General features: G+C 40.5%; 1 protein-coding gene across 9 annotated transcripts in view; it reads left to right on the forward strand.

Moving 5' to 3' along the window:
* The window catches only part of DGKB (diacylglycerol kinase beta), a 733,919-nt gene that overhangs the window by 354,897 nt on the left and 354,195 nt on the right, over positions 1-24,827 (forward strand). For 8 of the 9 annotated variants that reach the window (XM_033930985.1, XM_033930986.1, XM_033930984.1 and 5 more), the window contains 3 exons: positions 12,588-12,662; positions 19,726-19,811; positions 22,492-22,581. In XM_033930985.1, coding sequence (XP_033786876.1) covers positions 12,588-12,662; positions 19,726-19,811; positions 22,492-22,581 — 251 coding nt within the window. The remainder of the gene's footprint in view (positions 1-12,587; positions 12,663-19,725; positions 19,812-22,491; positions 22,582-24,827) is intronic. The other variant, XM_033930988.1, reaches the window with a different exon arrangement.

The raw sequence follows: 24,827 nt of genomic DNA on the forward strand, positions 1-24,827 counted from the left end.
TAGTCACCTACTTCATCAATGGTCTCCCATATTAGTATAAGCAAATTGTATAGAAGAGCACATAGTGCACATATAAGCATATCCTTGCACTATGTGCTCTTCTATACAATTTGCTTATACTAATATGGGAGATATACATAAATAAGTGCACATAGTTATAGAATTACTCTTCTAATATTTGTTCTCCAGGAGATTGCACCCTTGACAAAAATGGCCATTTATGAGTGTTAATAGATGATGTTACTGCCATATTGTTTATTGTACACCGCCTTGGGTGAATCTCTTCATAAACATGGTTAATAAAACCCAATAAATAAAACAAATATAATTTATTAGCCACAACTTTTAACTTTAATAAATTAATTGGTCTGTGTCGCCACATAACAGATAATAAATTGTATATTTCTGTAAAAACAAAATTGTACTTACAGATTGTTCTGATTGGTCATTAGTGTTCTCTTTTTATAAATAAAAGTTTAGTTGTATGTGATGATATGTTCAAATTTAATTCTGAGAGAAGCAGCCTTTATTTTTATATGGTTTTTGCCAGTACCTCAGTTGTGCTGATCAGTGGCTCTCAAACCTGTCCAGGAACATAAGAATAGCCTTACTGGGTCAGACCAATTGTCCATCAAGCCCAGTAGCCTGTTCTCACGGTGGCCAATCCAGGTCACTAGTACCTGGTCAAAACCCAAGGAGTAGCAATATTCCATGCGGAATCCCTAAAGAGTAGCAAGATTCTAGAATCTAAAAGAGTATCAAGATTCTGGAACCCAAAGAGTAGCAATATTCCATGCTACCGATCCAGGGCAAGCAGTGGCTTCCACCATGTCTTTCTCAATAACAAACTATGGACTTTTCCTCCAGGAACTTGTCCAAACCTTTCTTAAAACCAGCTATGCTATCTGCTCTTACCATATCCTCTGTCAACACGTTTCAGAGCTTAATCATTCTCTGAGTGAAAAAAAATTTTCCTCGCAACTGGTTTTAAAAATATTTCCCTGTAACTTCATCAAGTGTCCTCTAGTCTTTGTAATTTTTGACAGAGTGAAAAATCGATCCATTTGTACCCATTCTACTCCACTCAGGATTTTGTAGACTTCAATCATATCTCCCCTCAGCTGTCTCTTTTCCGTTTTAGTCCTTCTTCATACGAAAGGAGTTCCATCCCCTTTACCATCTTGGTCGCTCATCTTTGAACCTTTTCTAGCGCCACTATATCTTTCTTGAGATTAAGAGACCAGAATTGAACGCAATACTCCAGATGAGGTTACACCATGGAGCAATACAAGGGCATTATAACATTCTTAGTCTTGTTAACCATCCCTTTTTAAATAATTCCTAGCATCTTGTTTGCTTTTTTGGCCCCGCCGCATATTGGGCAGAAGTTTCATCGCATTGTCTACGATGACACCCAGATCCTTTTCTTGGGCGCTAATCCCCAAGGTGGACCCTAGCATCCAGTAACTGTGATTCAGGTTATTCTTCCCAATGTGCATCACTTGCATTTGTCCACATTAAATTTCATCTACCATTTGGATGCCCAATCTTCCAGTTTCCTAAGGTCCGCCTGCAATTTTTCACAATCTGAATGTGTTTTAACAACTTTGAACAGTTTAGTGTCATCTGCAAATTTAATCATTAACCAGCGAGGATATCCATAGTAACATAGTAAATGACAGCAGATAAAGACCTGAATGGTCCATCCAGTCTGCCCAAATAGGTACACACATAAATTCATGATTGAATTAAATTGTTGTTTTTCTTTTTCATTTCTGGGTCATAGACTGTAGAAGTCTGCCTGGTAATGTCCTTAGGTTCCAACCACCAGAGTTACTATCGAAGCTCACTCCAGCCTGTCTAAACCATCCCAAATTACTGGAGCTCCCATTGAAGCCCTCCCCAGCCCATCCCAAACCGAATAGCCATATACAGGGGACAGATTGTGCAAGTCTTTCCAGTTCTGACACTGGTTCTTCAATTTATACCTTTCATTTTCTGATTAGAGACCCTCTTTGTTTATTCCCTCCCTTTTTGAATTCCGCCACCATTTTGATCTCCACTACCTCTCTTGGGAAGGCATTTTAGGCATCCACCTGTGAAAAAAAAATAATCTTAACATTGCTCTTAAGTTTTTTATTAGGAGTGTTTTATATACTGCCCATCAAGGTTTATCTAAGCGGTTTTACAATCAGGTACTCAAGTATTTTCCCTATCTACCACCCCACAACATAACATAACATAAAATCGACTTCTAGACCGCATTATCTTGAAGATCTATATGGTTTATAAAAGATTATACTAAAACACATATCCAAACACTCCTCATGAGAAATGGGTGGACAATGGGGAACCTATAGACATCATTTACCTTGATTTTCAAAAGGCTTTCGACAAGGTGCCACATGAAAGGCTGCTTAGGAAGCTGTGGAACCACGGGGTGGGAGGGGATGTGCACAGATGGATCGAGCACTGGTTGTCGGGTAGACTGCAGAGGGTCGGAGTAAAGGGACAATACTCTGACTGGCGGGGAGTCACGAGCGGTGTGCCACAGGGATCGGTGCTGGGGCCGTTACTCTTCAACATATTTATCAATGACCTGGAAAAGGAGGCAAAGTGCGAGGTTATAAAATTTGCAGACGATACCAAACTGTGCGGCAGAGTTAGGTCCAGGGAGGAGTGTGAGGACCTGCAAAGGGACCTGGACAAGCTGGAAGACTGGGCAAACAAATGGCAAATGAGCTTTAACGTGGAAAAATGCAAGGTCATGCATATAGGGAAAAAGAACCCGTTGTTCAACTACAAATTGGGGGGGGGGCAATGTTGGGAGACAGCAGTCTTGAGAGAGACTTGGGTGTGCTGGTGGATGCATCACTGAAGCCATCTGCACAGTGCGCAGCAGCCTCGAAAAAAGCCAACAGAATGCTGGGCATCATAAAGAGGGGCATAACAACCAGGACGCGGGAAGTCATCATGCCATTGTATCGAGCGATGGTGCGTCCACATCTGGAATACTGCGTTCAATATTGGTCGCCGTACCTCAAGAAGGATATGGCGGTACTTGAGAGAGTCCAAAGGAGAGCAACGAAGCTGGTAAGAGGGCTGGAACACTGCCCATACGCCGAGAGGTTGGATAGGCTGGGGCTCTTCTCTCTGGAAAAAAGGAGGCTCAGGGGAGATATGATAGAGACCTTCAAGATCATGAGGGGCATAGAGAGGGTGGATAGGGACAGATTCTTCAGGCTGAAGGGGTCAACAGGCACAAGGGGGCATTCGGAGAAACTGAAGGGAGATAGGTTCAGAACAAATGCAAGGAAGTTTTTTTTCACCCAAAGGGTCGTGGACACTTGGAATGCGCTACCGGAGGAAGTGATCAGGCAGAGTACGGTACAAGGATTCAAACAGTGATTGGACGGATTCCTGAGGGATAGGGGGATCGTGGGATACTGAGAGAGGTGCTGAGATGTAACACAGGTATAGAAAGCTAACCAGGTAATAAGTATAGAAATCCAACCAGGTCGTGCATGTGCAAGACCGGAGGGTTAGTACTTCGATGGGAAGATAGGACTCAATGGGAAACCAAGGTGGCAAGGGGGCCCCTTCTGGTGACTCAGACAGGCCGTGACCTGTTCGGGCCGCCGCGGGAGCGGACTGCTGGGCGGGATGGACCTATGGTCTGACCCGGCGGAGGCACTGCTTATGTTCTTATGTTATGTTATGTTCTTAATTACCCAAAAACCTAGAAAGCATATAAGTCTTCAGACACCTTCTGAAATCCAAATATGTTTGAATTTTTTATCCCTCAATTTATGCCCTCTAATTTTACTAATTTTCCTTCTTTGGAAAAGATTTGCTCTGTATTAATACCTTTTAAGTATTTAAATGTCTGTATCGTATCTCCCTTGTCCCTCCTGCCCTCTAGAGTATACATATTCAGAACTTCCATTCTCTTCTTGTACATCTTTTGGCTCAAACTCCCTGTACTGTGGAGAGGATGATGTTCAAGATGCAGGTTTTATTAAAAATACAATCCAATAATCCACATGAAGAAACATCTGGGACCCAAAACATTAGGGACTTTGGACCCAACACAGTCCATGTTTTGACAGAAACTGACTTCCTCAGGGGTCCCTGAAGGTCCTGATGCAAAAGTTCGTGGATCAAAGGCTAAAAACAATCATAAGCAAAACTCTGCGTGAATGAGAAGCTTTTGACGACTTCTCATTTGCGCAGAGTTTTTGCTTACGATTGTTTTTAGCCTTTGATCCACAAACTTTTGCATCAGGACCTTAAGGGACCTTGAGGAAGACAGTTTCTGTTGAAACACGGACCGTGTTGGGTCCAAAGTCCCCAACGGTTTGGGTCCCAGATGTTTCTTCATGTGGATTATTGGACTGTATTTTTAATAAAGCCTGCATCATCCTCTCCACAGTGTTGCTTGTTCTTGTTGGATTTTTATTTCTATGGAGCATCAAGGGTCAACTTTTTGTTTGGGCTCAAATACCCTACCATTTTCGGCACCTTTCTCTGGACCACTTCAAGTCTTCTTATATCCTTCAACATATACGGTCTCCAAAATTGAACACAATATTCCAAGTGGGGCCTCAATACCTCCCTCCTTTCTTCTTCTGGTTATACCTCTCTCTACACAGCCCAGCATCCTTCTAGCTACAACCATCACCTTGTCGCAATGTTTCTTCACTTTCATATCCTCAGATACTATCACCCCAATGTTCCTCTCCCCATCTGTGCATTTCAGCCTCTCACCTCCCAGTATATACGACTATCTCGGATTTCTACTCCCCAAATGCATCACTCTACACTTCTTTGCACTGAATTTTAGTTGCCAGACATCAAACCATTCTTCTAACTTTTGTAGATCCTTTCATTTTGCGTCTAAGGGAAAGCAAGTTTAATGGCTTTTCTTTTTTAAATAAAAGATTAAGCCTTGAATACCTTCCATGTAGAGGCTACAGCTGGGAACAGAAGACTAAGTTTAAAACAGTGGGAGTGGAGGCGGGAGTGTAGGTCACTATAAATGTAACTTGATACCTCTGATTGTGTTAAAGCAGACTGTTATAAGAGGTTATTTTTACTACACATTGCTAACGTCATTATAACCATTAAAATGTGGCTTGAGAATTGAAACTTTTCTTGTTGGATTATATACAGAGCTAGAAATGATTGCATTAATGAGGTAAAAAAGAAAATCATTTAATATGTATGCGAGACAAACACAGGTCTCATTCAGAAACAGTTTTCTCTAATTAGAGTCACAGATACCTAGTTAGGAACAGATTGACGTATCTATTAGTCCTCATTCTTCAAATAAAAATATAGATCATTTGATTTAAAAAGATACTTCTATTTTGCAATCAGCTTTTTAATTCCTGGATGCTCATTACAATCAAATATAATTCCTCTAAGAACAAAATTTGACTGTTATTTTATGATGGCCTCAAAAAAGGGCTAATATAGGATTTTGACATTGTTCAATACAGTGATGGTACTGCATTTCATTAAGCTGAATGTGAAATCTAATTCTAAAATAATGGAGTTTATCTATTAGTAACAAATGGCCTCTCTCTCTTTCTTTCTCTCTCTCTCTCTCGCAAGCCTCTATCATTGATTTTGCTTGGTATTTAATAATAATAATAAATTAATTTTTTTTATACCGCAATACCTCACAATTCAGTGCGGTTCACAACAAGAAAAACTGTGAAAACAAGATCCATGATTGATAAAATCACAATTTTCTTAAAATTCACAAATGTCATTATACAAATTTATCAAACAGATAAGTTTTCAGTGATCTTCTAAAATCCTTGTTCAAACAAAATACTTTTCTTGAATATAATGCTGACTAATTTATCTTGTTCTGTTGCTTTAAAAATCTTTAAGCCCTTTCAGTCGGATATTTGGGTACAAAATGTTGCCAGCCATATTTTTCTATGCTCATTACTTAGGAGAGAGTTTTACACAGTGTTTAAAGCTACAGCCTCAGCACCCTGATGTTGTGGGTTCAAACCCATGCTGCTCCTTAGGACCTCAGGCAAGTCACTCAATATGTCAGGCTCTATCTCTGGCAGTATTTAAATCCACTTCTTTGAAGATGCTTTCAATCCCAAACTCCAATCCACCTTCTAGGCACTAATATCTGTCTTATCATTCTTTTTGTAATTCCCCCACCTGAGCACTATGTATTATTGATGCACAGGGCAGGATTAATTCGTCGAGGGCTCCTAGGCACACAAGTACCTGGGCCCCACTCCACCATGCGCCCAGGCAGAAACAGGAAACTGCGTCAGAGGGAAGCTTTGGGCAAGCAGCACCGCTTGCACAATTACAGTTCCTGTTGCCTTTCTTACCTGCATTGCTTGCTTGGCTTACTTTCCGTCGATGGGGAGGGGCCTGCATTGCTGATTGGGGGAGGCCGCGTTGCCGATTGATGCTGGAGGGGTCCATCGCCATTTGGAAAAAACAATGTTGATGCCCTCCTTCATTGGGCCCTAGGCACGTGCCTAATTGGCCTATTGGTTAATCCTACCCTGTTGATGCACCTTCTTGTCCAGATTGTCTGTCTTGACTAGATTGTAAGTTTTTTTCAGCAGGGACTGTCTCATCTGTTTTTTTGATATACAGTGCTGTGTATTTCTAGTAGCACACTAGAAATGATAAGTGGTTGTAGTTTAGCCAGTTAAGTACAATATTCGGCAATTAATCAGCTATGGAGTACTATATAAAGATAGAACTGACTTTTATGTAGTCCTGTTTATGCAGTTAATCTGGCCTGTTAAATGCTGACCATCACCACATAACTGGCCCAATGCCGACTCCACCCCCCCAAAACGCAATCCAAAATAGCTGGTTTTCAGTTTGGCGCAAACTGGGTATTTTCAGAGGCATCTACTGGTAGTGTCATTGAAAATTAGTGCTTAGCCCCAAACAGACTATTTAACTACCCAGGAGCCATTACTGGCCAATTAAATTGTTTTGAATATTAACCCCATGAAGAACAGGGGTCATCAAATACAGAGAAAAATGATCATTTATTAGAAATGGATATTCATAGTGTAGAAGTAAATTTTATAATTATAATTTCACACCTGCATATATATGTGTAAATGCAGGGGGAAAATTGCATGTTTATAAGTACCCTAAGAACTTTTCTGTAAGGCTACATATGTTATAGTGCATAGCAGCAGGTGGGAGGAGCAAATCTGGACATGGGCATTTCTTCTACTGATGTGCCCTTGCTGCATTTACATGTCCACTGATGCACCAGCTCTATTGCAGGTGTAACTACAGGCATCTAAATTTTAGGCACACCAATGCAAACTTGCACTACTATTCAATAATGGCATCTGGGTGAGGCCTATACTGTATTGGCACCTAAAAGGAGGTGCCCAAGTATAAAATTGCCACCATAGTTGGTAACCTCAGATACAGATGAACCTGGCCCAACCAGTCTCCAGCATATTCAAATCACTAAAATGGATTCAGAGTTGCAGCTAAATTATTGTATTGACCTGATACGTTTTACATTTGTTTGATTTCTAACTTTATTGCCTGATATTTAAAACCATTTAACCGGCCAGGAATGGTTCCTGGCAAGTTAAATGGCACTTAACCAGCTAACCGGCAGTATTCAGTGGGAGATAGCTGGCTATCTCCTGCTGAATATTGCCGGTTAGTGCTTAGCGGGTAGCCAGTTGTATCATGCAATATAAGAACATAAGAACTGCCATACTGGGATAGACCGAAGGTCCATCAAGCCTAGTATCCTGTTTACAACAGTGGCCAACCCAGGTCCCAAGTACCTAGCTAGATCCCAAGTAGTAAAACCTTATGCTGCTTATCCTAGGAATAAGAAGTGGATTTCCGCAAACCATCTCAATAATGGCCTATGGACTTTTCTTTTAGGAAATTCTTAAAACCACTAAGCTAACTGCTTTTGCCACATTCTCCGGCAACAAATTCCAGAGTTTACTTACACGTTGTGTGAAGAAATATTTTCTCCGGTTTGTTTTAAATCTGCTACTTAGTAGCTTCATCGCATGCCCCCTAGTCCTAGTGTTCTTGGAAAGAGTAAACAAGTGATTCACATCTACCCTTTTTACTCCTCTCAGTATTTTATAGACCTCTATCATATCACCCCTAATCTGTGTCTTCTCCAAGCTGAAGAGCTCTAGCTGCTTTAGCCTTTCCTCATTGGGAAGTTGTCTCATCCCTTTTATCATTTTTGTTGCCCTGCTCTGTACCTTTTTCTAATTCCTCCACATCTTTTTTGAGATACAGTGACCAGAATTGCACACGGTATTTGAAGTGCGGCTGTACCAAAAAGCGATACAAGGGCATTATAACATTTTCATCTTTGTTTTCAATTTGTTTCCTGATAATTCCTAACATTCCATTTATTTCATATTCAGTGTATCGCTGGCTAAGTTTGGCAGTAAAAATACCTGGAATATCTTTTGCCGGTTTAAATCTTAACTGGCCAGTGATAAATATTGGCCTGGCTAGTTAAATTTAAACCAGCCAAAAATCACCCAGATATTCAGTGCCAGTCGCTGAAAATGGCCTTGTATGCATGTGGTTGGTGCACAGGAGGGGCAGAGCATGTCTCCAGCATACTTGTGCAGTTTATAGCTGTTATGTGCTTTGTATGGAACACTCAGTCATGTCCATTTATACCTGCCATTAACCTGATGTAAATGGTCACATCTAATTCTAGTTGGTTTATGCTAATATTCTATAATGGCATTTTGGTGTACAGGTGCCATTATAAAATTAGCAGTCAGTGTATGACATTGGCACACCTAACTGGAGGCATTGAGTTCCCTTGGTGTGTTCTAAAATGTCATTTAACATCTGGACCCCAAGGGTGGATATAAAAAAAACTTCTAGTATGAGGAAAAAAACAGACCAAACTTATATGTGTTAGATGTTTGCCAAATTGGAGAAAATCTAACATCAGAGAGTTTCCTGATCAGTCCCTGAGGAGGACATTGAAATTTGAACAATCTCCCCCCATCTCCCTACCAAATGAACACTCTGTAGTGTTGAAGCAGCAGTGGCACATTTATAATTGTTCAAGACAAAGCCTGAGAATATATGCAGTTGTATTTGGACACACTAAGCATAAGTCACTGTTTTGACATATGCTAGAGAAAACTACTTCACTTTTTTTTGTTTATGTAACATACATCCCATTTATCCTGTGAAAAAAATGGATATCCCATAGGGCCAAAAAAAAGATATGAAGGCTAACCTTGGTTGGAAAGAGGTTACTTCACGAGCATATCATCTATTTCCTACTGATGTCTTCTGTGAGAGCCATATTGCTCAGCATCTGAAGCCTTCATTCTGATGCAGTATCTGCTTTACTGACCATATCATCTTAGATCATGTAGGACACAGTATACAAGACATGCAGGCTTTCATTTGGAATATATGGGAAATCTATGAGGGGTGTTTAATAATTTATGTACCTCAGTAGGAAAGAAAAGAGCTTTTAAAAATGTTTTGTTTTATTTTTCAATATAGGGCTCCTTTTACGAAGATTTGTTAGCGTTTTAGCACACACACACGATTAGTGCGCACTATAGCACGCGCTAGCTGAAAAACTACCACCTGCTTAAAAGGAGGCGGTAGCGGCTAGCACGCGCTTAAACCGCTAGCGCACCTTTGTAAAAAGAGCCCATAGTCCCCTAATAGCTCCATATACTTCATCCACTTTTCCTGCAATGACTTTAACCCCTTTGAAAAGAATTATTTTGTTTGACCTTCAAACAAGGATGCCACAGCTTCCTTGACGTCTTCATCATTTGAAAACTGCTGTCCATGGAGAGATATCATCAAAACTCAGAAAAGGAAATAATCTGAGGGAGCCAGGTCAGGACTGTAGTGTGGATTGTTCAGCTACTGAAACCCACATTCTTGGATAGCAGCCTGTGATGGTCATGACATATACACCAGTGCATTGTTGTGAAGAAGCAGCATGCCTACTGTGAGTTTTCTTTGTCTTTTCTCCTTGATTGACTCCCACAAAGCGATCATTGTGTTGGCATAACTCTCCCCAGTTTTGGTTGTCTTGTGTGGGATGAACTCCAGAAGCAAAAGTCCTTTTACATCATCCCATATGACAGTTGCAATGACTTTGCCTGCAGACTTTTCTGACTTGAACTTTTTGGGGGTGGGGATGACTTGTGCTTCCACTGTATTGACTCTGGACTCAAGATATCTGCGATAGACCCAAGTCTCATATACAGTCACCAAACGGTGAAAGGTTTTTTACTGGTCTTCACGGAGCATCTCCAAGTTATCCTGACAGCACTGGAATTTCATGGTTTTCTGACATGGCGTTAGCATTCTTGGAACCCATCTTGCACTAACCTTGGACATGCCCAACTTTTCATGAATTATTTTCCAAACTGTACCTGCTGAGATGTCCATTTCTTCAGCTGTTCAGGAAACCTAAACCTTAATTCATCTGTCTAACAAAATTGAATCATTGACTTTCTTGTACATTTCTGTGGAAGTTGCTTCCAAAGGCCATCCAGCATGAGGGTCATCTTTAATGGACTCTCTACCCCAATTAAACTACTTGCTCCAAAATTTTATTTTGCAGGATGATGGGGTAGACTCACTATAAACTGCAGTCATGCGTTCATGGATCTCCGTTGGCTTTTTCCCTTCTATTGTGAGAAATTTTATCACCGAATGGTGCTCAAATCTAGTAGTTTCTCACTTGATTCACATGAAGACTCTCCTGATATCTTGTCTGTTGGAATGTTAGACTTGCATTGAGCTGCAGCTGTGCATGAGTAACCTTAAAACATGGAGTATTTAACGATACTTGAGACTTGAGCCCATGACCTTTGGAAGATAGAAGCAGTGTCTTTTTCATTTTTTATTGAAGTTTAACATATAACAAGTGATTAAATAAAATACAATAAGATTTTACAGAACAATTGATTTATAAATGTAAAACATAGATGCAGAGAAGACTAAAAGCATCTACTTAGACAATTTAAAAAATATATATATGTAGCCATACAATTAGGTAAAGACCAAAGATTAGATAAGATTTGATTAGAAAATTAAGCAGTGCTTTAACCATAGAGCCACAGACAATTCATATTTTCTAGTGCCACTATATTTTTCTTGAGATAAGGAGACCAGAATTGAACGCAATACTCCAGATGAGGTTGCATCATGGAGCGATACAGGGGCATTATAGCATTCTTAGTCTTGTTAACCATCCCTTTTTTAATAATTCCTAGCATCCTATTTGCTTTTTTGGCCGCTGCTGCACATTGGGCGGAAGATTTAATCGTACTGTCTATGATGACACCCAGATCCTTTTCCTGAGTGCTAATCCCCAAGGTGGACCCTAACATCTGGTAACTGTGATTCCGGTTATTCTTCCCAATATGCATCACTTTGCATTTGTCCACATTAAATTTCATCTGCCATTTGGATGCCCAGTCTTCCAATTTCCTAAGGTTCAACTGCAATTTTTCACAATCCGCATGCGTTTTAACAACTTTGAACAGTTTAGTGTCATCTGCAAATTTAATCACCTAACTCGTCGTTCCAGTTTCCAGATCATTTATAAATAAGTTAAATAGCACCAGTCCCAGTACATATCCCTGCGGCCCTCCACTGTTTACTCTCCTCCATTGAGAAAAATGACCGTTTAACCCTACCCTCTGTTTTCTATCTGATAACCAATTCTTAATCCACAACTGAACTTTGCCACCTATCCCATGACACTTTAATTTTCTCAGGAGCCTCTCGTGAGGAACTTTATCAAAAGCTTTCTGAAAATCTAGATACACTATATCAACCGGCTTACCTTTATCCACATGTTTATTCACACCTTCAAAGAAGTCAAGAAAATTTGTGAGGCAAGATCTCCCTCGGCTGAACCCATGCTGACTCTGTCTCATTAAATCATATTTGTTTATGTGTTCCACAATTTTATGTTATAATTGTTTCTACCATTTTGTTTGGCACTGAAGTGAGGCTTATTGGTCTGAAATTTCTCGGATCTCCTCTGGAGCCCTTTTTTTTGAAGAATTGACGTAACATTGGCCACCCTCCAATCTTCAGGTACTACAGATGATTTTAGCGACAGGTTACAGATCATTAACAGCAGGTCAGCAATTTGCACTTGCCTTTGGCTTCCCTGTATTTACATGTGCATGCATGCTAAAGTGTTTTCATATTGTTTTAATATTCATCCATGGCTTCATTCATTGGATGCTATTTTTTGTGCATTCTAACTGACCAGGGTATATATGTTAAGTTTTAGTGCATAGGCTCCTTCTCCTATTTTTTACATAGACCTGGCCCAATATATTTGTTTCCATTATTGTTGACTTACTGGTTACATTAATTCATGTTCTATAAAAATGGGATTTTGGCTGAAATTAAACTTAAATATTTTTTGGTCAATGGTGTACTTCTGCTTTATGACTTCCCCAGCAACTACTTAATTGTTATGAGATGCCTGGAGAAGAAAAGCCAGATAAGTTATAGTATCACTACTTTATTTTTTTTTTTCCTTTCTACTGCTGCAGAATATACAGAAAATTTCAGTATCTTTTAAACCCACGTCAAGTTTATGGTCTTGCTGGGATTGGACCAATGCCAGGGTAAGTCTATGACTAATTATTAGTTAAAATACTTTTGCAAACTGTACTGCTTTAGTTGTGCCAGTGCTACAGATTTCATTTTAACCACTAAATAGCCAGATTTCATGCCAGTGCTCTGACATTCAGGAAAACAAAATCTTAGCACATCGGGACCATAGTACAGTGATGTCTTGGAATCCGAACTTAATCCATTCCAGAATCCCGTTCGAGTTCCAAAGCGTTCGAGTTCCAAGACAATTTTTCCCATTGAAAATAATAGAAACTGGATTAATCCGTTCCTGGGTCCCACAAACTCAAATTTTAACAGTAAATACACTGGATTTTAAGGTAAAATATTAACAAATATTCCAAAGCAGCATTCAGATTCTGGAGCAGAAACACACACATACAATGTGCAGGGCGTTCGGATTCCAAAGCAGAGTTCGGATTCTGGGGCAAAATTTGTTTGGATTCCAAAACATTCGAGTTCTGGGGCGTTCGGATTCCGAGGTACAAATGTATTTTTTAAATATTGATTGTGCACTTTTCCCCTTCTCCTTTTCCTTGCAGTGCTATTAAATACAGGCTGAGATTTGGCACTATTAGTTTTTATTTGCACTATCTGGGAAATTTTTCTCAGTTTTACATTCACCCCCACTCCTATTCCAATAAACAGGTTTCAGTCATTAGGGTAACCATCTTGGGCTAAGGGCCCTGTATTCTGGCTCCTTTTGGAACCCTATAATCATGGGCTCTAATAACATCTAGGTGTCATCCTCATGCAAAGATACATCCCTACTCCCACCCTTCCCTTCCCCCTCATAACATCTCTAGTTTCAACTGACCAACACTAGAGTCAAATAGGGGATCATCCACAGCATTTACCATGCAGCCATGAACTGGCTGTGGAGCAAATATGTTAAGTGAATTCCTTCAAATATCAATTTAATCTATTGGGGGTAATCTCAATTATGTGTCACTTGACCCCATTTTATACGTACTATTTTTGAACTGATGTGCAGTATGCAGAAGCATAACAAATGGTCTATAAAGACACATATTGAATTTTTTTTTTTACTGAGAAATGATTTTCTGGTATAGCTTGTTCTTAGGCTGATGGTTAGTCTTTCAGTATCTCTGTGATTTTCAATTCCCTTTTTGAAATTTCCAATGCTGCCTCAAGCATTAAAAAAAAAGTGGGAATATCACAAAAGACTGAACTAATTCAGGGTATCTGCCAATATGTTCTCCAAGTTAGTCTCTAATGATTTTGTAAAACCCTAGTGTAGATTCATAAATTTGGGGAAATCCACAGTAGAAAATTCTAATGCGGATTTGTATAAACTGTCAAATCTGTGATAAATTTCAACAAATATACTTGAATTTCCCCTAGACGTCCTAGAAAAACTTTTTTGGAGTGTTCACTGAGTGGATTTACTACCCTGTTTCCCCGAATATATGACACTGTCTTATATTTTTAAAAACTCCAAAATATGCACAAGGTCTTATTTTCAGGGGGATGTCTTATTTTTCCATGAAGAAGAATACAGTACACATTTATTGCTGAAAAAAAGACATTTATTACCTGTATATGGTACAGGTTATCACAAACCAGAAAAAACTGTATCACAAACCAGAAAAACATTTAAGGCCCTGATTCTCCAAAAGTGCGTCCCGATTTTAGGCAGCTGTAGACGTCCTACAGCTGTCTAATCAGCCAATCGGGATGCACGTTTTAAAAAAAAAAATGCTCCCCAGGCAGGCCGCCCGGGAGAGGCGTCCTATACTAAACGCCGATTCTGTAACCGGCGTCTTTAGAGAATCGGGTTAAATTAGACGCGGCCACGCATACGGTACTGTACCAGTACTCTGGATTGCCAAGACATGCTTGCCAAATAGTGCCTTATTTTCGGGGGGGGGGGGGGGCTTATATTTCCCAGGTGGGGAAAAAAAGGGGGGTGTCTTACTAAAGGAGGAGGTCCTATAATGGGGGAAACACGGTAGGTACTGCTGCAGCATCAACTCTTAAAAGTGAGTTTTATGTGAAGCTGCCTTTTGACCTTCCAGTCATAGGTGATGAAGCTCGAGAATTCTGTTATTCTTGACTCTGCACGCTTCATGATTTATTTTCTAAAGGTTTCCTACATTCTATTTTTTGTTCAGAGCACAGTACATGCCTGACTCATATCAAATATTTTTTTAATTTAAAAAGATTAGAGTATAATAATATGTATTGATATTACTTTTAAGGTTGAATATCTTGAAGCAGTTGAACTGTGATTTTTCAGTGCAATGTTAAAGGGCTCCTTTACAAAGGTGCGCTCGGGCCTGAACGCACGCAATAGCGCGTGTTAAATTCCTGAGGGCGCTAGCCACTACTGCCTCTACCTTTCCAGGAGGTGGTAGATTTTCAGCTACCGTGCAGTAATTTTGTGTGTGCGCTAAAAACCCTAGCGCACCTTCATAAAAGGAGCCATAAATTTAAAGTTAAGAATGTTAAATTGGTTATAACCTGAATGGGAAGCACTACTAGGAAGATTTTTATTTTTATTTTTTAATAAAACCAGTATTTTGAAACTATGCAATAGGTTGGCATCTATCCTCCATTAAAAGGTTATATTCATTAAAACCTACCCTCCCCCTTTTTACAAAATTGCAGAAGCAGTTTTCCTATGTGCATTGGGAGCACTGCAGAGCATTCAGCGCCCTGGCCTGCGCTAAAAACCGTTTCCGCGGTTTTGTAAAAGGGGGGCTAATTCACAAGTGAGAGGTACTGTACTGTGCCCTTCACAATAATGAATGCATGTTATAATGAATGGCCCTCAGAATATAATCAGAAGTGTTGTTGCCCTTTGATAATTGTTATAAATTTGATACTCAAGCAAGGGTATTGAATACAACTAGATATTAATGGACCACTAGATAAATAATGTTATCAAAAAATCTTTTGGGTTGCTGAGAAAGTTAAGAGCCATTCATAGATACTTTGAATAACCAATTTTCACATTTCTAGGACATAATTTATCTGTGATGTTCCAAATTTCTACTGAAGAGATTATAAACAGTACAGAATTCTGCTTTCTAGTGCATTGTGTCTAGTAGTCCTGAACCCTGAACCCTGACCCTGACCCTGAACCCAAAAGTTGCTGCAGAAAGATGTCACACATCTTTTGACTCTGCCTCCTTCCTAGAGGGCTGTTCCATGCTCCTTCAGTTTTCCTTGTGCAAGCAAGTTTAAAAGATGTCTTTCTGACCTGCTCTGTGCTTTTGTTTTTTTTTCAATTATTTTTGGGTTTATTTCACATCCGAAGTTTGAGGCCAGTCTGCATTAATATTTTTGGAGTTCAAGGTCCATTGCCCAGTAGCTTGCTCATATGCTTGAACACAGGCTATTTGGCTCCATGTCTGGCTGTTTGGGCTTTATTGGAGCCGGCTATGTTTTGTTTTGTTTTTTTCTGCTCCCATCATGATACGAGGAGTGTATGGGATTTGAGTCTCAATCCGATATCACTCAGACTAGCTGCCATAAAATCACACTGTCAGTGTACAATTTGAGGCACAGTCTTCTCCAGCTTCCCAGCTACAGGCTCTTAAGCTGACACGGATGGACTCCACATAGCACTGTAAATAAGGCTATTATAGCTTAAGGGGAAAATTGGGGAGGGGGGTCTAAATTTTGTGGTTTTGGAGGTTTCTGGGACCAGAGATAGGGTTCCCCACCTCCAGAAACCCTTTTTTGACATATTTTGATTTTACAATTTTCACTCTGGGCCTTTTTTGAAACCAGAATCACTGCTGTGATGGTCATCTTGGATTTCTTGATTTTTTTTTTTAAGCCTCTATTTGAGTCAAAACCCCTCGATTTTGCTTAGAATCAATAAGGAAGGACTCGTAAGGCTTTTCTATCTGGTCTCCTTGGGAAATCTTTTGTAAAGCTTAAAGCTTAAGTTTTACATCTATGCGGATGACATTACTATTGTCATCCCATTAATTTGCTTGTTATCTGAGTCAGATTGAACTCTGGATGACCGCTTTTAAATTGAAATTAAATGCGGAAAAAACAAAATTTTTTCTTGCAACCCCTAATGATAAGATCAAAGAAACAATGATACAAGTGAATGGTTTGGATTATAATATAGAACAGTCCATAAAAATATTGGGAGTGACTTTGGATAGACATCTTACATTGGAACTACATACTGATTTGTTACTTAAGAAATGTTTTTCGGTGCTTTGGAAGCTTCGCACCATTAAGAAATATTTTGAGGAAGCTTATTTTCGTCTGTTAGTGCAGTCTTCTGTCTTAAGCATTCTCGACTACTGTAATATTATATATTTGGGTGCCTATAAGAAAATTCTTAAAAAATTGAAAGTGGTTCAAAATACTGCAGTTCGACTCATTTTTGGTTTTAAAAAAATGGGAGCATATTACTCCTTTTTATTAGGAACTACACTGGTTGCTGATTGAGTCTAGAGTAGAGAGTTGCACGGGGACAGAAATCCCACCCGTCCCCACCCATCCCCGCCAAAGTCCCACCCGTCCCCGTGAGGAATCCCACCCATCCCCACCTGTCCCCGCGAGGAATCCCTCCGTCCTCACCCGTCCCCGAGAGGAATCCCCTCCGTCCCCACCCGTCCCCGCGAGGAATCCCCTCCATCCCCACCCGTCCCTATAAACTACAGAAATAGTTATTTCATTTAATTATGCTACTGAATTAAAGGCTCTGGTAGAAACCCATTTACAAATAAGCAAAAAGACTTTATTAATTTGGAAATATTAATTGGGAAGAATACATACTTTGTAAACGGGTTTCTACCAGAGCCTCTAATGTTTATTAATTTTTATCAACACAACTAATCTACTACTTTATCCTAAAGCAAAAAAAAAAAAAAAAAAGAAAGAAATATAATTTTTTTCCTACCTTTGTTGCCTGGTTTCTGCTTTCCTCATGTTCTCATTCAATTCCTTCCATCCACTGTCTCTCTTCTCTCTGCGTCTTCCATTTGCTCTGTTACTGTGCCTCTCCCTTTCTCCCCCCTTCCAAATTGGTCTGGCACCCATCTTCTTCCCTCCGCTCCCCCCATAGTCTGGCATCTCTGTCTTCTTCCCTGCCAGCTTCTTTTCCCCACTCTCTCTTCCCCATTTCATTTCAGCGTCCTTCTCCCCCCCATCTTCCCCATGTCCTGTCAGCATCCTTCTCCCCCCTCTGTCTTCCCCATATGCTTTCAGTGTCCTTCTCCCCCCTCTGTCTTCCCCATGTCCTTTCAGCGTCCTTCTCCCCCCGTCTTCCCCATGTCCTTTCAGCGTCCTTCCCCCCCCTGTCTTCCCCATGTCCTTTCAGCGTCCTTCTCCACCCCTTTGTCTTCCCCAGTGCTTTCAGCGTCCTTCTCCCCCCTCAGTTTTACCTTAAGCGTCTTTTCCTCTCCACTCCACCTTTCCTCCCTTTCTACCTCCCTGCCCCTTACCTTTGTGGCGCTTCCCCGCCCAACTGACAACAGAACAGGCCCGGTCCGATAAACCTCCCTGCCCTGTAGCCGCAAATCTAAATTACCTTCTTACAGCAGCTGGAGTATTGAAGCTGCTGTAAGAAAGTAATTTAGATTCACGGCTACAGGGCAGGGAGGTTTGTCAAACCGGGCCTGTTGTCGGTCACCCTCCCCGCCCCCCCTTGGTACGCCACTGCCTTTTCCCTACCTGCCCTGCCACAGCACACAGCCGACCAGAAGTCTTTCCGATGTCAGCAACCAGAAACTACATTTATTCGGCATCTATCAATCCCCATGGGTGCCGGTCAGCTGAGAGTCTACTGTACAATACAGACATTTGTATACAGGAAACTTACAGACAAATGGAGCTATCTCTACAATTCCAGCTTCTACCCCTCACATACAAAAAAATCCATTATACAGTACATAGCCAAGCTACACAATACCACCATATCTGCTCTGACTCAAGAGACAGAGATAAACACCTTAAAACTTTTACTGAATCTTTTAAACTAAAAGGATATAACTTCAAGAGTTATTTTATAATAGCACCTAGTTAGGGAAAGCACATATGTTATCCCCATATTATAAAGGCCCTACATCGGGCAGTTTTATAAATTGGGTGCTGACATTTACACATGCGTTACACATGCTAATGTTTAGAATGTCAGTACATGTGCATGCCAGTATTCCACGTATGTGTTATTCTATAGAAGGTTCAACGTGCCTCATGCGCCTTCAATTCCTTTTTCCTTACGGAATTGGTTTTCATAATTGGTTTGTTGTTATCAGGATATGTATGGACTCCTGATGCAGGCATTTTAGCCGAAACATGTTGCGTGTCTAATCCTGTGACTTGTCAGATGTTTTTATGACTGATTGATTGACTCGTTAATTTGATTTGTACCTCTGGTTGCTATTAAAGTTTGAAGACCTGGCCCTTTCTTCTCTTGTTTATTGGATTCTGTATATATATACTCTCTTAGACAGTTGCAAGGTGAGTGCATACAGAAGCAGGGCATAGACGAAACATAAGCAGGGCCCCCCACATACACACATAGCTAGTTAGATCAGTTGTTAGCTTACAGGGAATGTTACATTTTAATAAACATAAACATAACTTACAGAATACTTTCAGGTGCTTAAACATATAGCAGCTCTGTGGCTGGTGTAAATGTGTGTTACCTAAATATTAGGTGCTTTGTGTTTTGGTTACAGTGATTTTCCATAGACCTGGATATTCAGTGCCAATAGCCAAATATGACCTAGAATTTTATATAAAACAAAAGAACAATCCAACAAGTCTGCAGTGAAAAATCAAACAACAAAAACAAGGAAAAAACCTGCAGATATGATGTACAAGGTACAAAATTTTTATTGGAAAAAAAATGCAATATAGCATTCCAAATAAAGGGTGGTTCTCTTTTATGAAGAAACATGACCCGACACGGTCCGTGTTTCAGAAAGCACTTCTAACCTCAGGGGTCCAGGTTGTTATTATTCATAAAAGTAGAGAACCTTATTTATAATCAATAATCCTTTTTAAATCATGGTAAATTTAAATTAAAAAAAATATATTTTGTCTATTTTTTTTCAGGCTGAATTTTTTCCGAGATGTTGCAGATTTCAGAGTTCTTGCATGTGGAGGAGATGGAACTGTGGGTTGGATTTTGGACTGTATAGGTAAAGTAATTTACTGTAAAGGGGTTTATCAACTCCTATTTTCTGATTTCAGTACATAAGATAATATTTATGGCCATCTTTGGGAAAAGATGACTAAAGTAATAGACCCAAAATGTTGAGAATGGCCGATGTTTCATGTCAAGGTTCCATAAGCAGTCTGCAAAAATGATATGTTGAACTTCTGTAACTTTATTGTTTTCCTTACATACAAGGATGGGGTTTGGACTAGAGGTCTGCACGGGAACAGGGATTGTGGGAATCCCACGGCTCCCGCGGGGGTCCCACGGGAATCCCCCCTAACCCACGGGACTCCCAAGGGGACCCCCCTCTAGCCAACGGGACTCCCACGGGAATGGAAGGCTTTGGAAGCAGGGTTCGTCCATATAATATAATGTACACGTCAGCCTTAGTAAAAGAGGGGCTTTATAAGTTAATTACCTGAACAGAAAACAAAAAAAGGGTTCCACCAAAGAGATTCCACAAGGAAAACAGCAGCGCAAACACAAAAGAAACTGTGGAATTGATGATCCTGTCAGAAGTAATTGCTGCTTTTTATGGGGATGGGCAGGGATCGAGGTAATTCCTTGCGGGTATGGGTTGGGACGGAGAGGATTCTGGCGGGGACGGGCGGGGATGGTTGTGATTTCTGTCCCCGCACAACTCTCTAGTTTGGACTGTTATATAACAAATTGTTTGCTCAAACAGAATTCATTAAAACTTTTTGTTTGTTTGTTTCTGGTGACTTTAGTCGACTTTTCCCAAAGATGGTTATATAAAGATAAAAAAGAAATAAGTACAACAGAGCTAAATTTACTAAAAGGTGCTGCTGTGCTACTATGCAGTAATAGACATCAGCATATGCTATGTCCCATATGAAGTGCAATTTTATATTAGTGTGTGTATATTTATATATATTGTATATACACCATGTTTCCCCAAAAATAAGACCCACCCCCAAAGTAAGCCCTAGTGCCGGGATTCACCGGCAGCAACTCTTCAACCCTGATCCTCTTCAACCATGCCTGATCCTCCATCCTTCCCTCCCATCCGAACCCCACCAACCGCAAGCGAGCCCTACATACTGTAACTTCATCCAAAGCAGCGTTGGGCCGGCAGCACTCTAAACAGGCTGCTTCGGCCTTGACCGCTGGGGAATTCACTCTGCCGTGTTAGTTTATTATCAATTCTAGCCCACCTTTATCCAAGGCGGGCTATACAAAATGTAGGTACATAATAAAACAAATAAACGTACATACACAGCAAATGACAAAACAACTTGCCCATAACAATCACCGAGTTACAGATGCCCAACTTAAGAACGACTCGTACTTAAGAACGCAGTTGCAGCTTCATTTGATTTCACTGAGCAGTATTTCCATAGTCTTCCATAGGCATAGGCTTCTACACTTCTCCAGTAGTCTATACTTCTCCTGTAGACTTCTACACTTCTCTTGTTCATGAAGCCACTGGTTCCTGCACGAAGCTTGTGGCTGACCTGGAAGCCTTTCCTCAGAAGGCTTCCGGGTCAGATGCGAGCCGAGTGCAAGAACTAGCAGCTGTGACTTTGTGAACAGAATTGCTACTGGAAGGAGAGAGCCAACCATAAGAGGTAAACACCCAGGGGAGGCACGAAGGGTCAAACTGCTGTGTCAGCTGCGTGCAGGAACCGCAGCCATGGCTTTGCAGAGAGAACCTAGATGGGAGGAGGGAGTCAGTCAGAGGAGGTAAACACCCGCAGGAGACACAAATTTGGGATGCAGAATTGAGGGAAAGACGATGAGGGTTGTGTTGGGACACAAAACGGGGGAGGAGGATCACATTTGGACAGGAAGGGAGGAAGAAGGGGCACGTTGGTATATGAATGAGGTCTTACCAAAGTAAGGAAAGAAAACTTTAAGGAAGATATTTTTAGTCTACCTGGTGAGCACACTACTCAAGCATCCAGCTTGGATAAGAGCTCACTTTCAATCCAACTTTAGCTACTTTTATGCTCATATTTATTAATAATAATAATAACTTTATTTTTCTATACCGCCAACACCCAAAGAGTTCTAGGCTGTTCACAAAGTAAGAAGACATGAGAAGACACAGTACAATATATCATTAAAAAAAACCTATAGTATGAGTACTATGATATAATCATTAATCAAGTAACAAATTTATCAAACAAATAAGTCTTAACTAATTTCCTAAAAGTGCAATAAGATGCAGTTCGTCGAATCATATCATCTAACCAAACTTATGTATGGGGGTGGGGGTGGGCTGAAGGAGGTTTAGTCATTATTTAAGGTACTGAGTAAGACTAAAGCCAATATGAAGACAGGATTAGGTGGGTTGTTTTTGTTATTGAATGTTTATTGCTGTGTTGAATTTTTGAGATATGGTTTAGTAGCTTTGTCTTTCCCTAGTTACCGTGAAGCTTGTATGAGTTCTTTGTAAATTATTAATGTAGGTAATCTCTTTTATTGATTAATTGTACTTCCCTGATGCATTTCATAATTACTATATATCTGATTGTATTATTTGTTTGTTGTAAATCACTTTGGTTTGGAATTGCATGGAAGGAGGGTGCTGTATAAGTATAATATATCATAAAATGTTGACAGTTGAGATAAGTTTTTAGTGATGAAACTTTTTCCTTATTATTTAAAGATATATCTTTCTTCTTCCTTATCCTCAGACAAAGCAAATCTGCCACAGCATCCTGCAGTTGCTATCCTTCCTCTTGGGACCGGCAATGATTTGGCAAGATGTTTGAGATGGGGAGGAGGTAAAAATCATTAAAATATATATTTTGTGCTTTCAAAAATATCAGTCACATAACATACTATTGAACAGTTTTGAGGAAATTCTATAACCTAAGAACTCATATTTACATCCATGTATGTAAATGTTTAGAATATATACATGATTCTATGTACTGTATAGTCCCCAATAAATTGATGCTGATTAGAACTGCATTTATGTAAAAGGCATGTACCATATATAGAATCGTACTAGCAGCTGTATGCGTCATTAACATTTAGGCACACCCATTTAGGTCAAGAAAAACCAGGCCTAAATACCTGTGCCTAAGTTGTGAGTAGATCGGACATATTCTATACCAGTGTTTCCTAACTTCTTCAAGCCAAGTATCCCGGCCTAGATCAAAAAATTTTCAATGAAGTGCCCCCAAGCTACAAGCAGCAGATTTAGAAATGGACATTTTATTGTTAAACAGTAACCTAACTAAGGCCCCCTTTTATGAAGCTGCGTTAGAGTTTTTTTATTGCGAGTCACTGCGGTAAAAGCTCCGACGCTCATAGGAATTCTATGAGCATCGGAGCTTTTACTGCAGCAGCCTGTGATAAAAATAAACCCTAACGCAGCTTCATAAAAGGGAGCCTAAGCAACATACAGAACAAATACAGGTCACTGCAACTAGCGTACAGACTAAGGCATACTTGGTATGATCTGTTATATTTCAGCCTCATATAAACTGACCCTTTGACAGGTGGCATGTAACACTGGAATTCGCACCACACTCAGATTGTTCACAATAAAATACACCAACTCGCATATAGTGGCAAAAAATGGGCCACAGATTCATTTTCATTGAGAACAAACCTTAATAAAATCAACTTATCAACATTTTCAAAAACAGTGTAGCTTATTCTCAAAATTCGAACTAGCACCTCTTCCAAAATTCTCCCCCATTCCCCAATTCCCTTACTGCAAGACTTGCGGTGCTGCAGAGTCCAGCCGCCACCCATGGCGGTATCGCACATGAGCACTTACAAATTTAGTCACCAAATCTGTTGCATAGCCACACTGATCCAAAAATTGTTTCCCCAACATAGAATTTTATCCGCAACCAAACTGCGACCAACCCTTCCCCCCTACCCAAAACAAAAACCCACCAAAGAGAGAACCCCCAAAATAGGGAAGGGGAGGGTGGGACAATTTACTCCTCCAACCCTAACCTTCCCCACTCCCTCCAAACCCCTAATTCTCCACTGCCCGCCAAATCTCCTCAGAAAACTCCATCAATCCTCGAGCCCCTTTTCCCATCCAATCCTCGCCCGCTTTCACCTACACCTATCCCTACCTTCTTACTTCCACCCCTCCCCTTACCTAACTTGCCTAAGAACCCACTACTCATCCTCCTACCTACCTACTACTATTTAATTAACCCTTTCCCTCCCCAAAAAAACCAATCTTCGCTGGCTCATCCAGCGTTATAAGCCCGCAGATTAATCTGCAAGCCACTTAATTCTTACAAATTTAGTGAAAATGAACAATGACACTTAGGGCTTCTTTTATAAAGGTGTGTTAGGGCCTTAATGCGTAGAATAGTGCGCGCTAAATTGCTGCGCACGCTAAACCTTAATGCCAGCATTGAGCTGGCGTTATTCTAGAAGCATACTGCGCAGTTTAGCGCACGGTAATTTTGTGCATGCGCTAAAAACGTTAGCGCACCTTAGTAAAAGGAGCCCTTAGACTGGGCCTATTTATAAAAACAGGAGAAAAGGATGATATCCACAAGGGGATGAGACTTAATATATACCTCTTTTTCTGTGTGGTTTACATAGGGCAATGACGTGTTAATTGACTTGCCCAGAGTCACAAGGAGCTGCAGTGAGAATTGAACTCATAATCTCGGGATGCTGAGGCAGCTGCTCTAACCACTAGACCACTCCTACATGCCTTTAGTGACTGATAGAGTTTCATCTTTTCTCTGGGAAAATGAAACATGGTCACTATGGCAAGTTTGTTCACATTCACATCCCACCTGTCTTTCTCTCTCTCGCATATCCCACCTGCCTTCTTCCCTTCTCTCCCTCTCAAACACACACCCATGTTTGCCTTTCTCCCCTCTCTCCCACATGTGGAGCCAGCATTTGCCCTGTTCACCAGCCCACAGCATAGATTTCCCCTGACCCACAGCATAGACACCCCCCCCTCTTTTAAACCTCCCACTCCCTGGTGTACCTTATCACCTTTGCAGGTAGGGGCAGTGATAAGCATCCACTGCCT

Source organism: Geotrypetes seraphini, chromosome 2, assembly GCF_902459505.1.
Source record: "Geotrypetes seraphini chromosome 2, aGeoSer1.1, whole genome shotgun sequence".
In the NCBI taxonomy this organism is placed as follows: domain Eukaryota; kingdom Metazoa; phylum Chordata; class Amphibia; order Gymnophiona; family Dermophiidae; genus Geotrypetes; species Geotrypetes seraphini.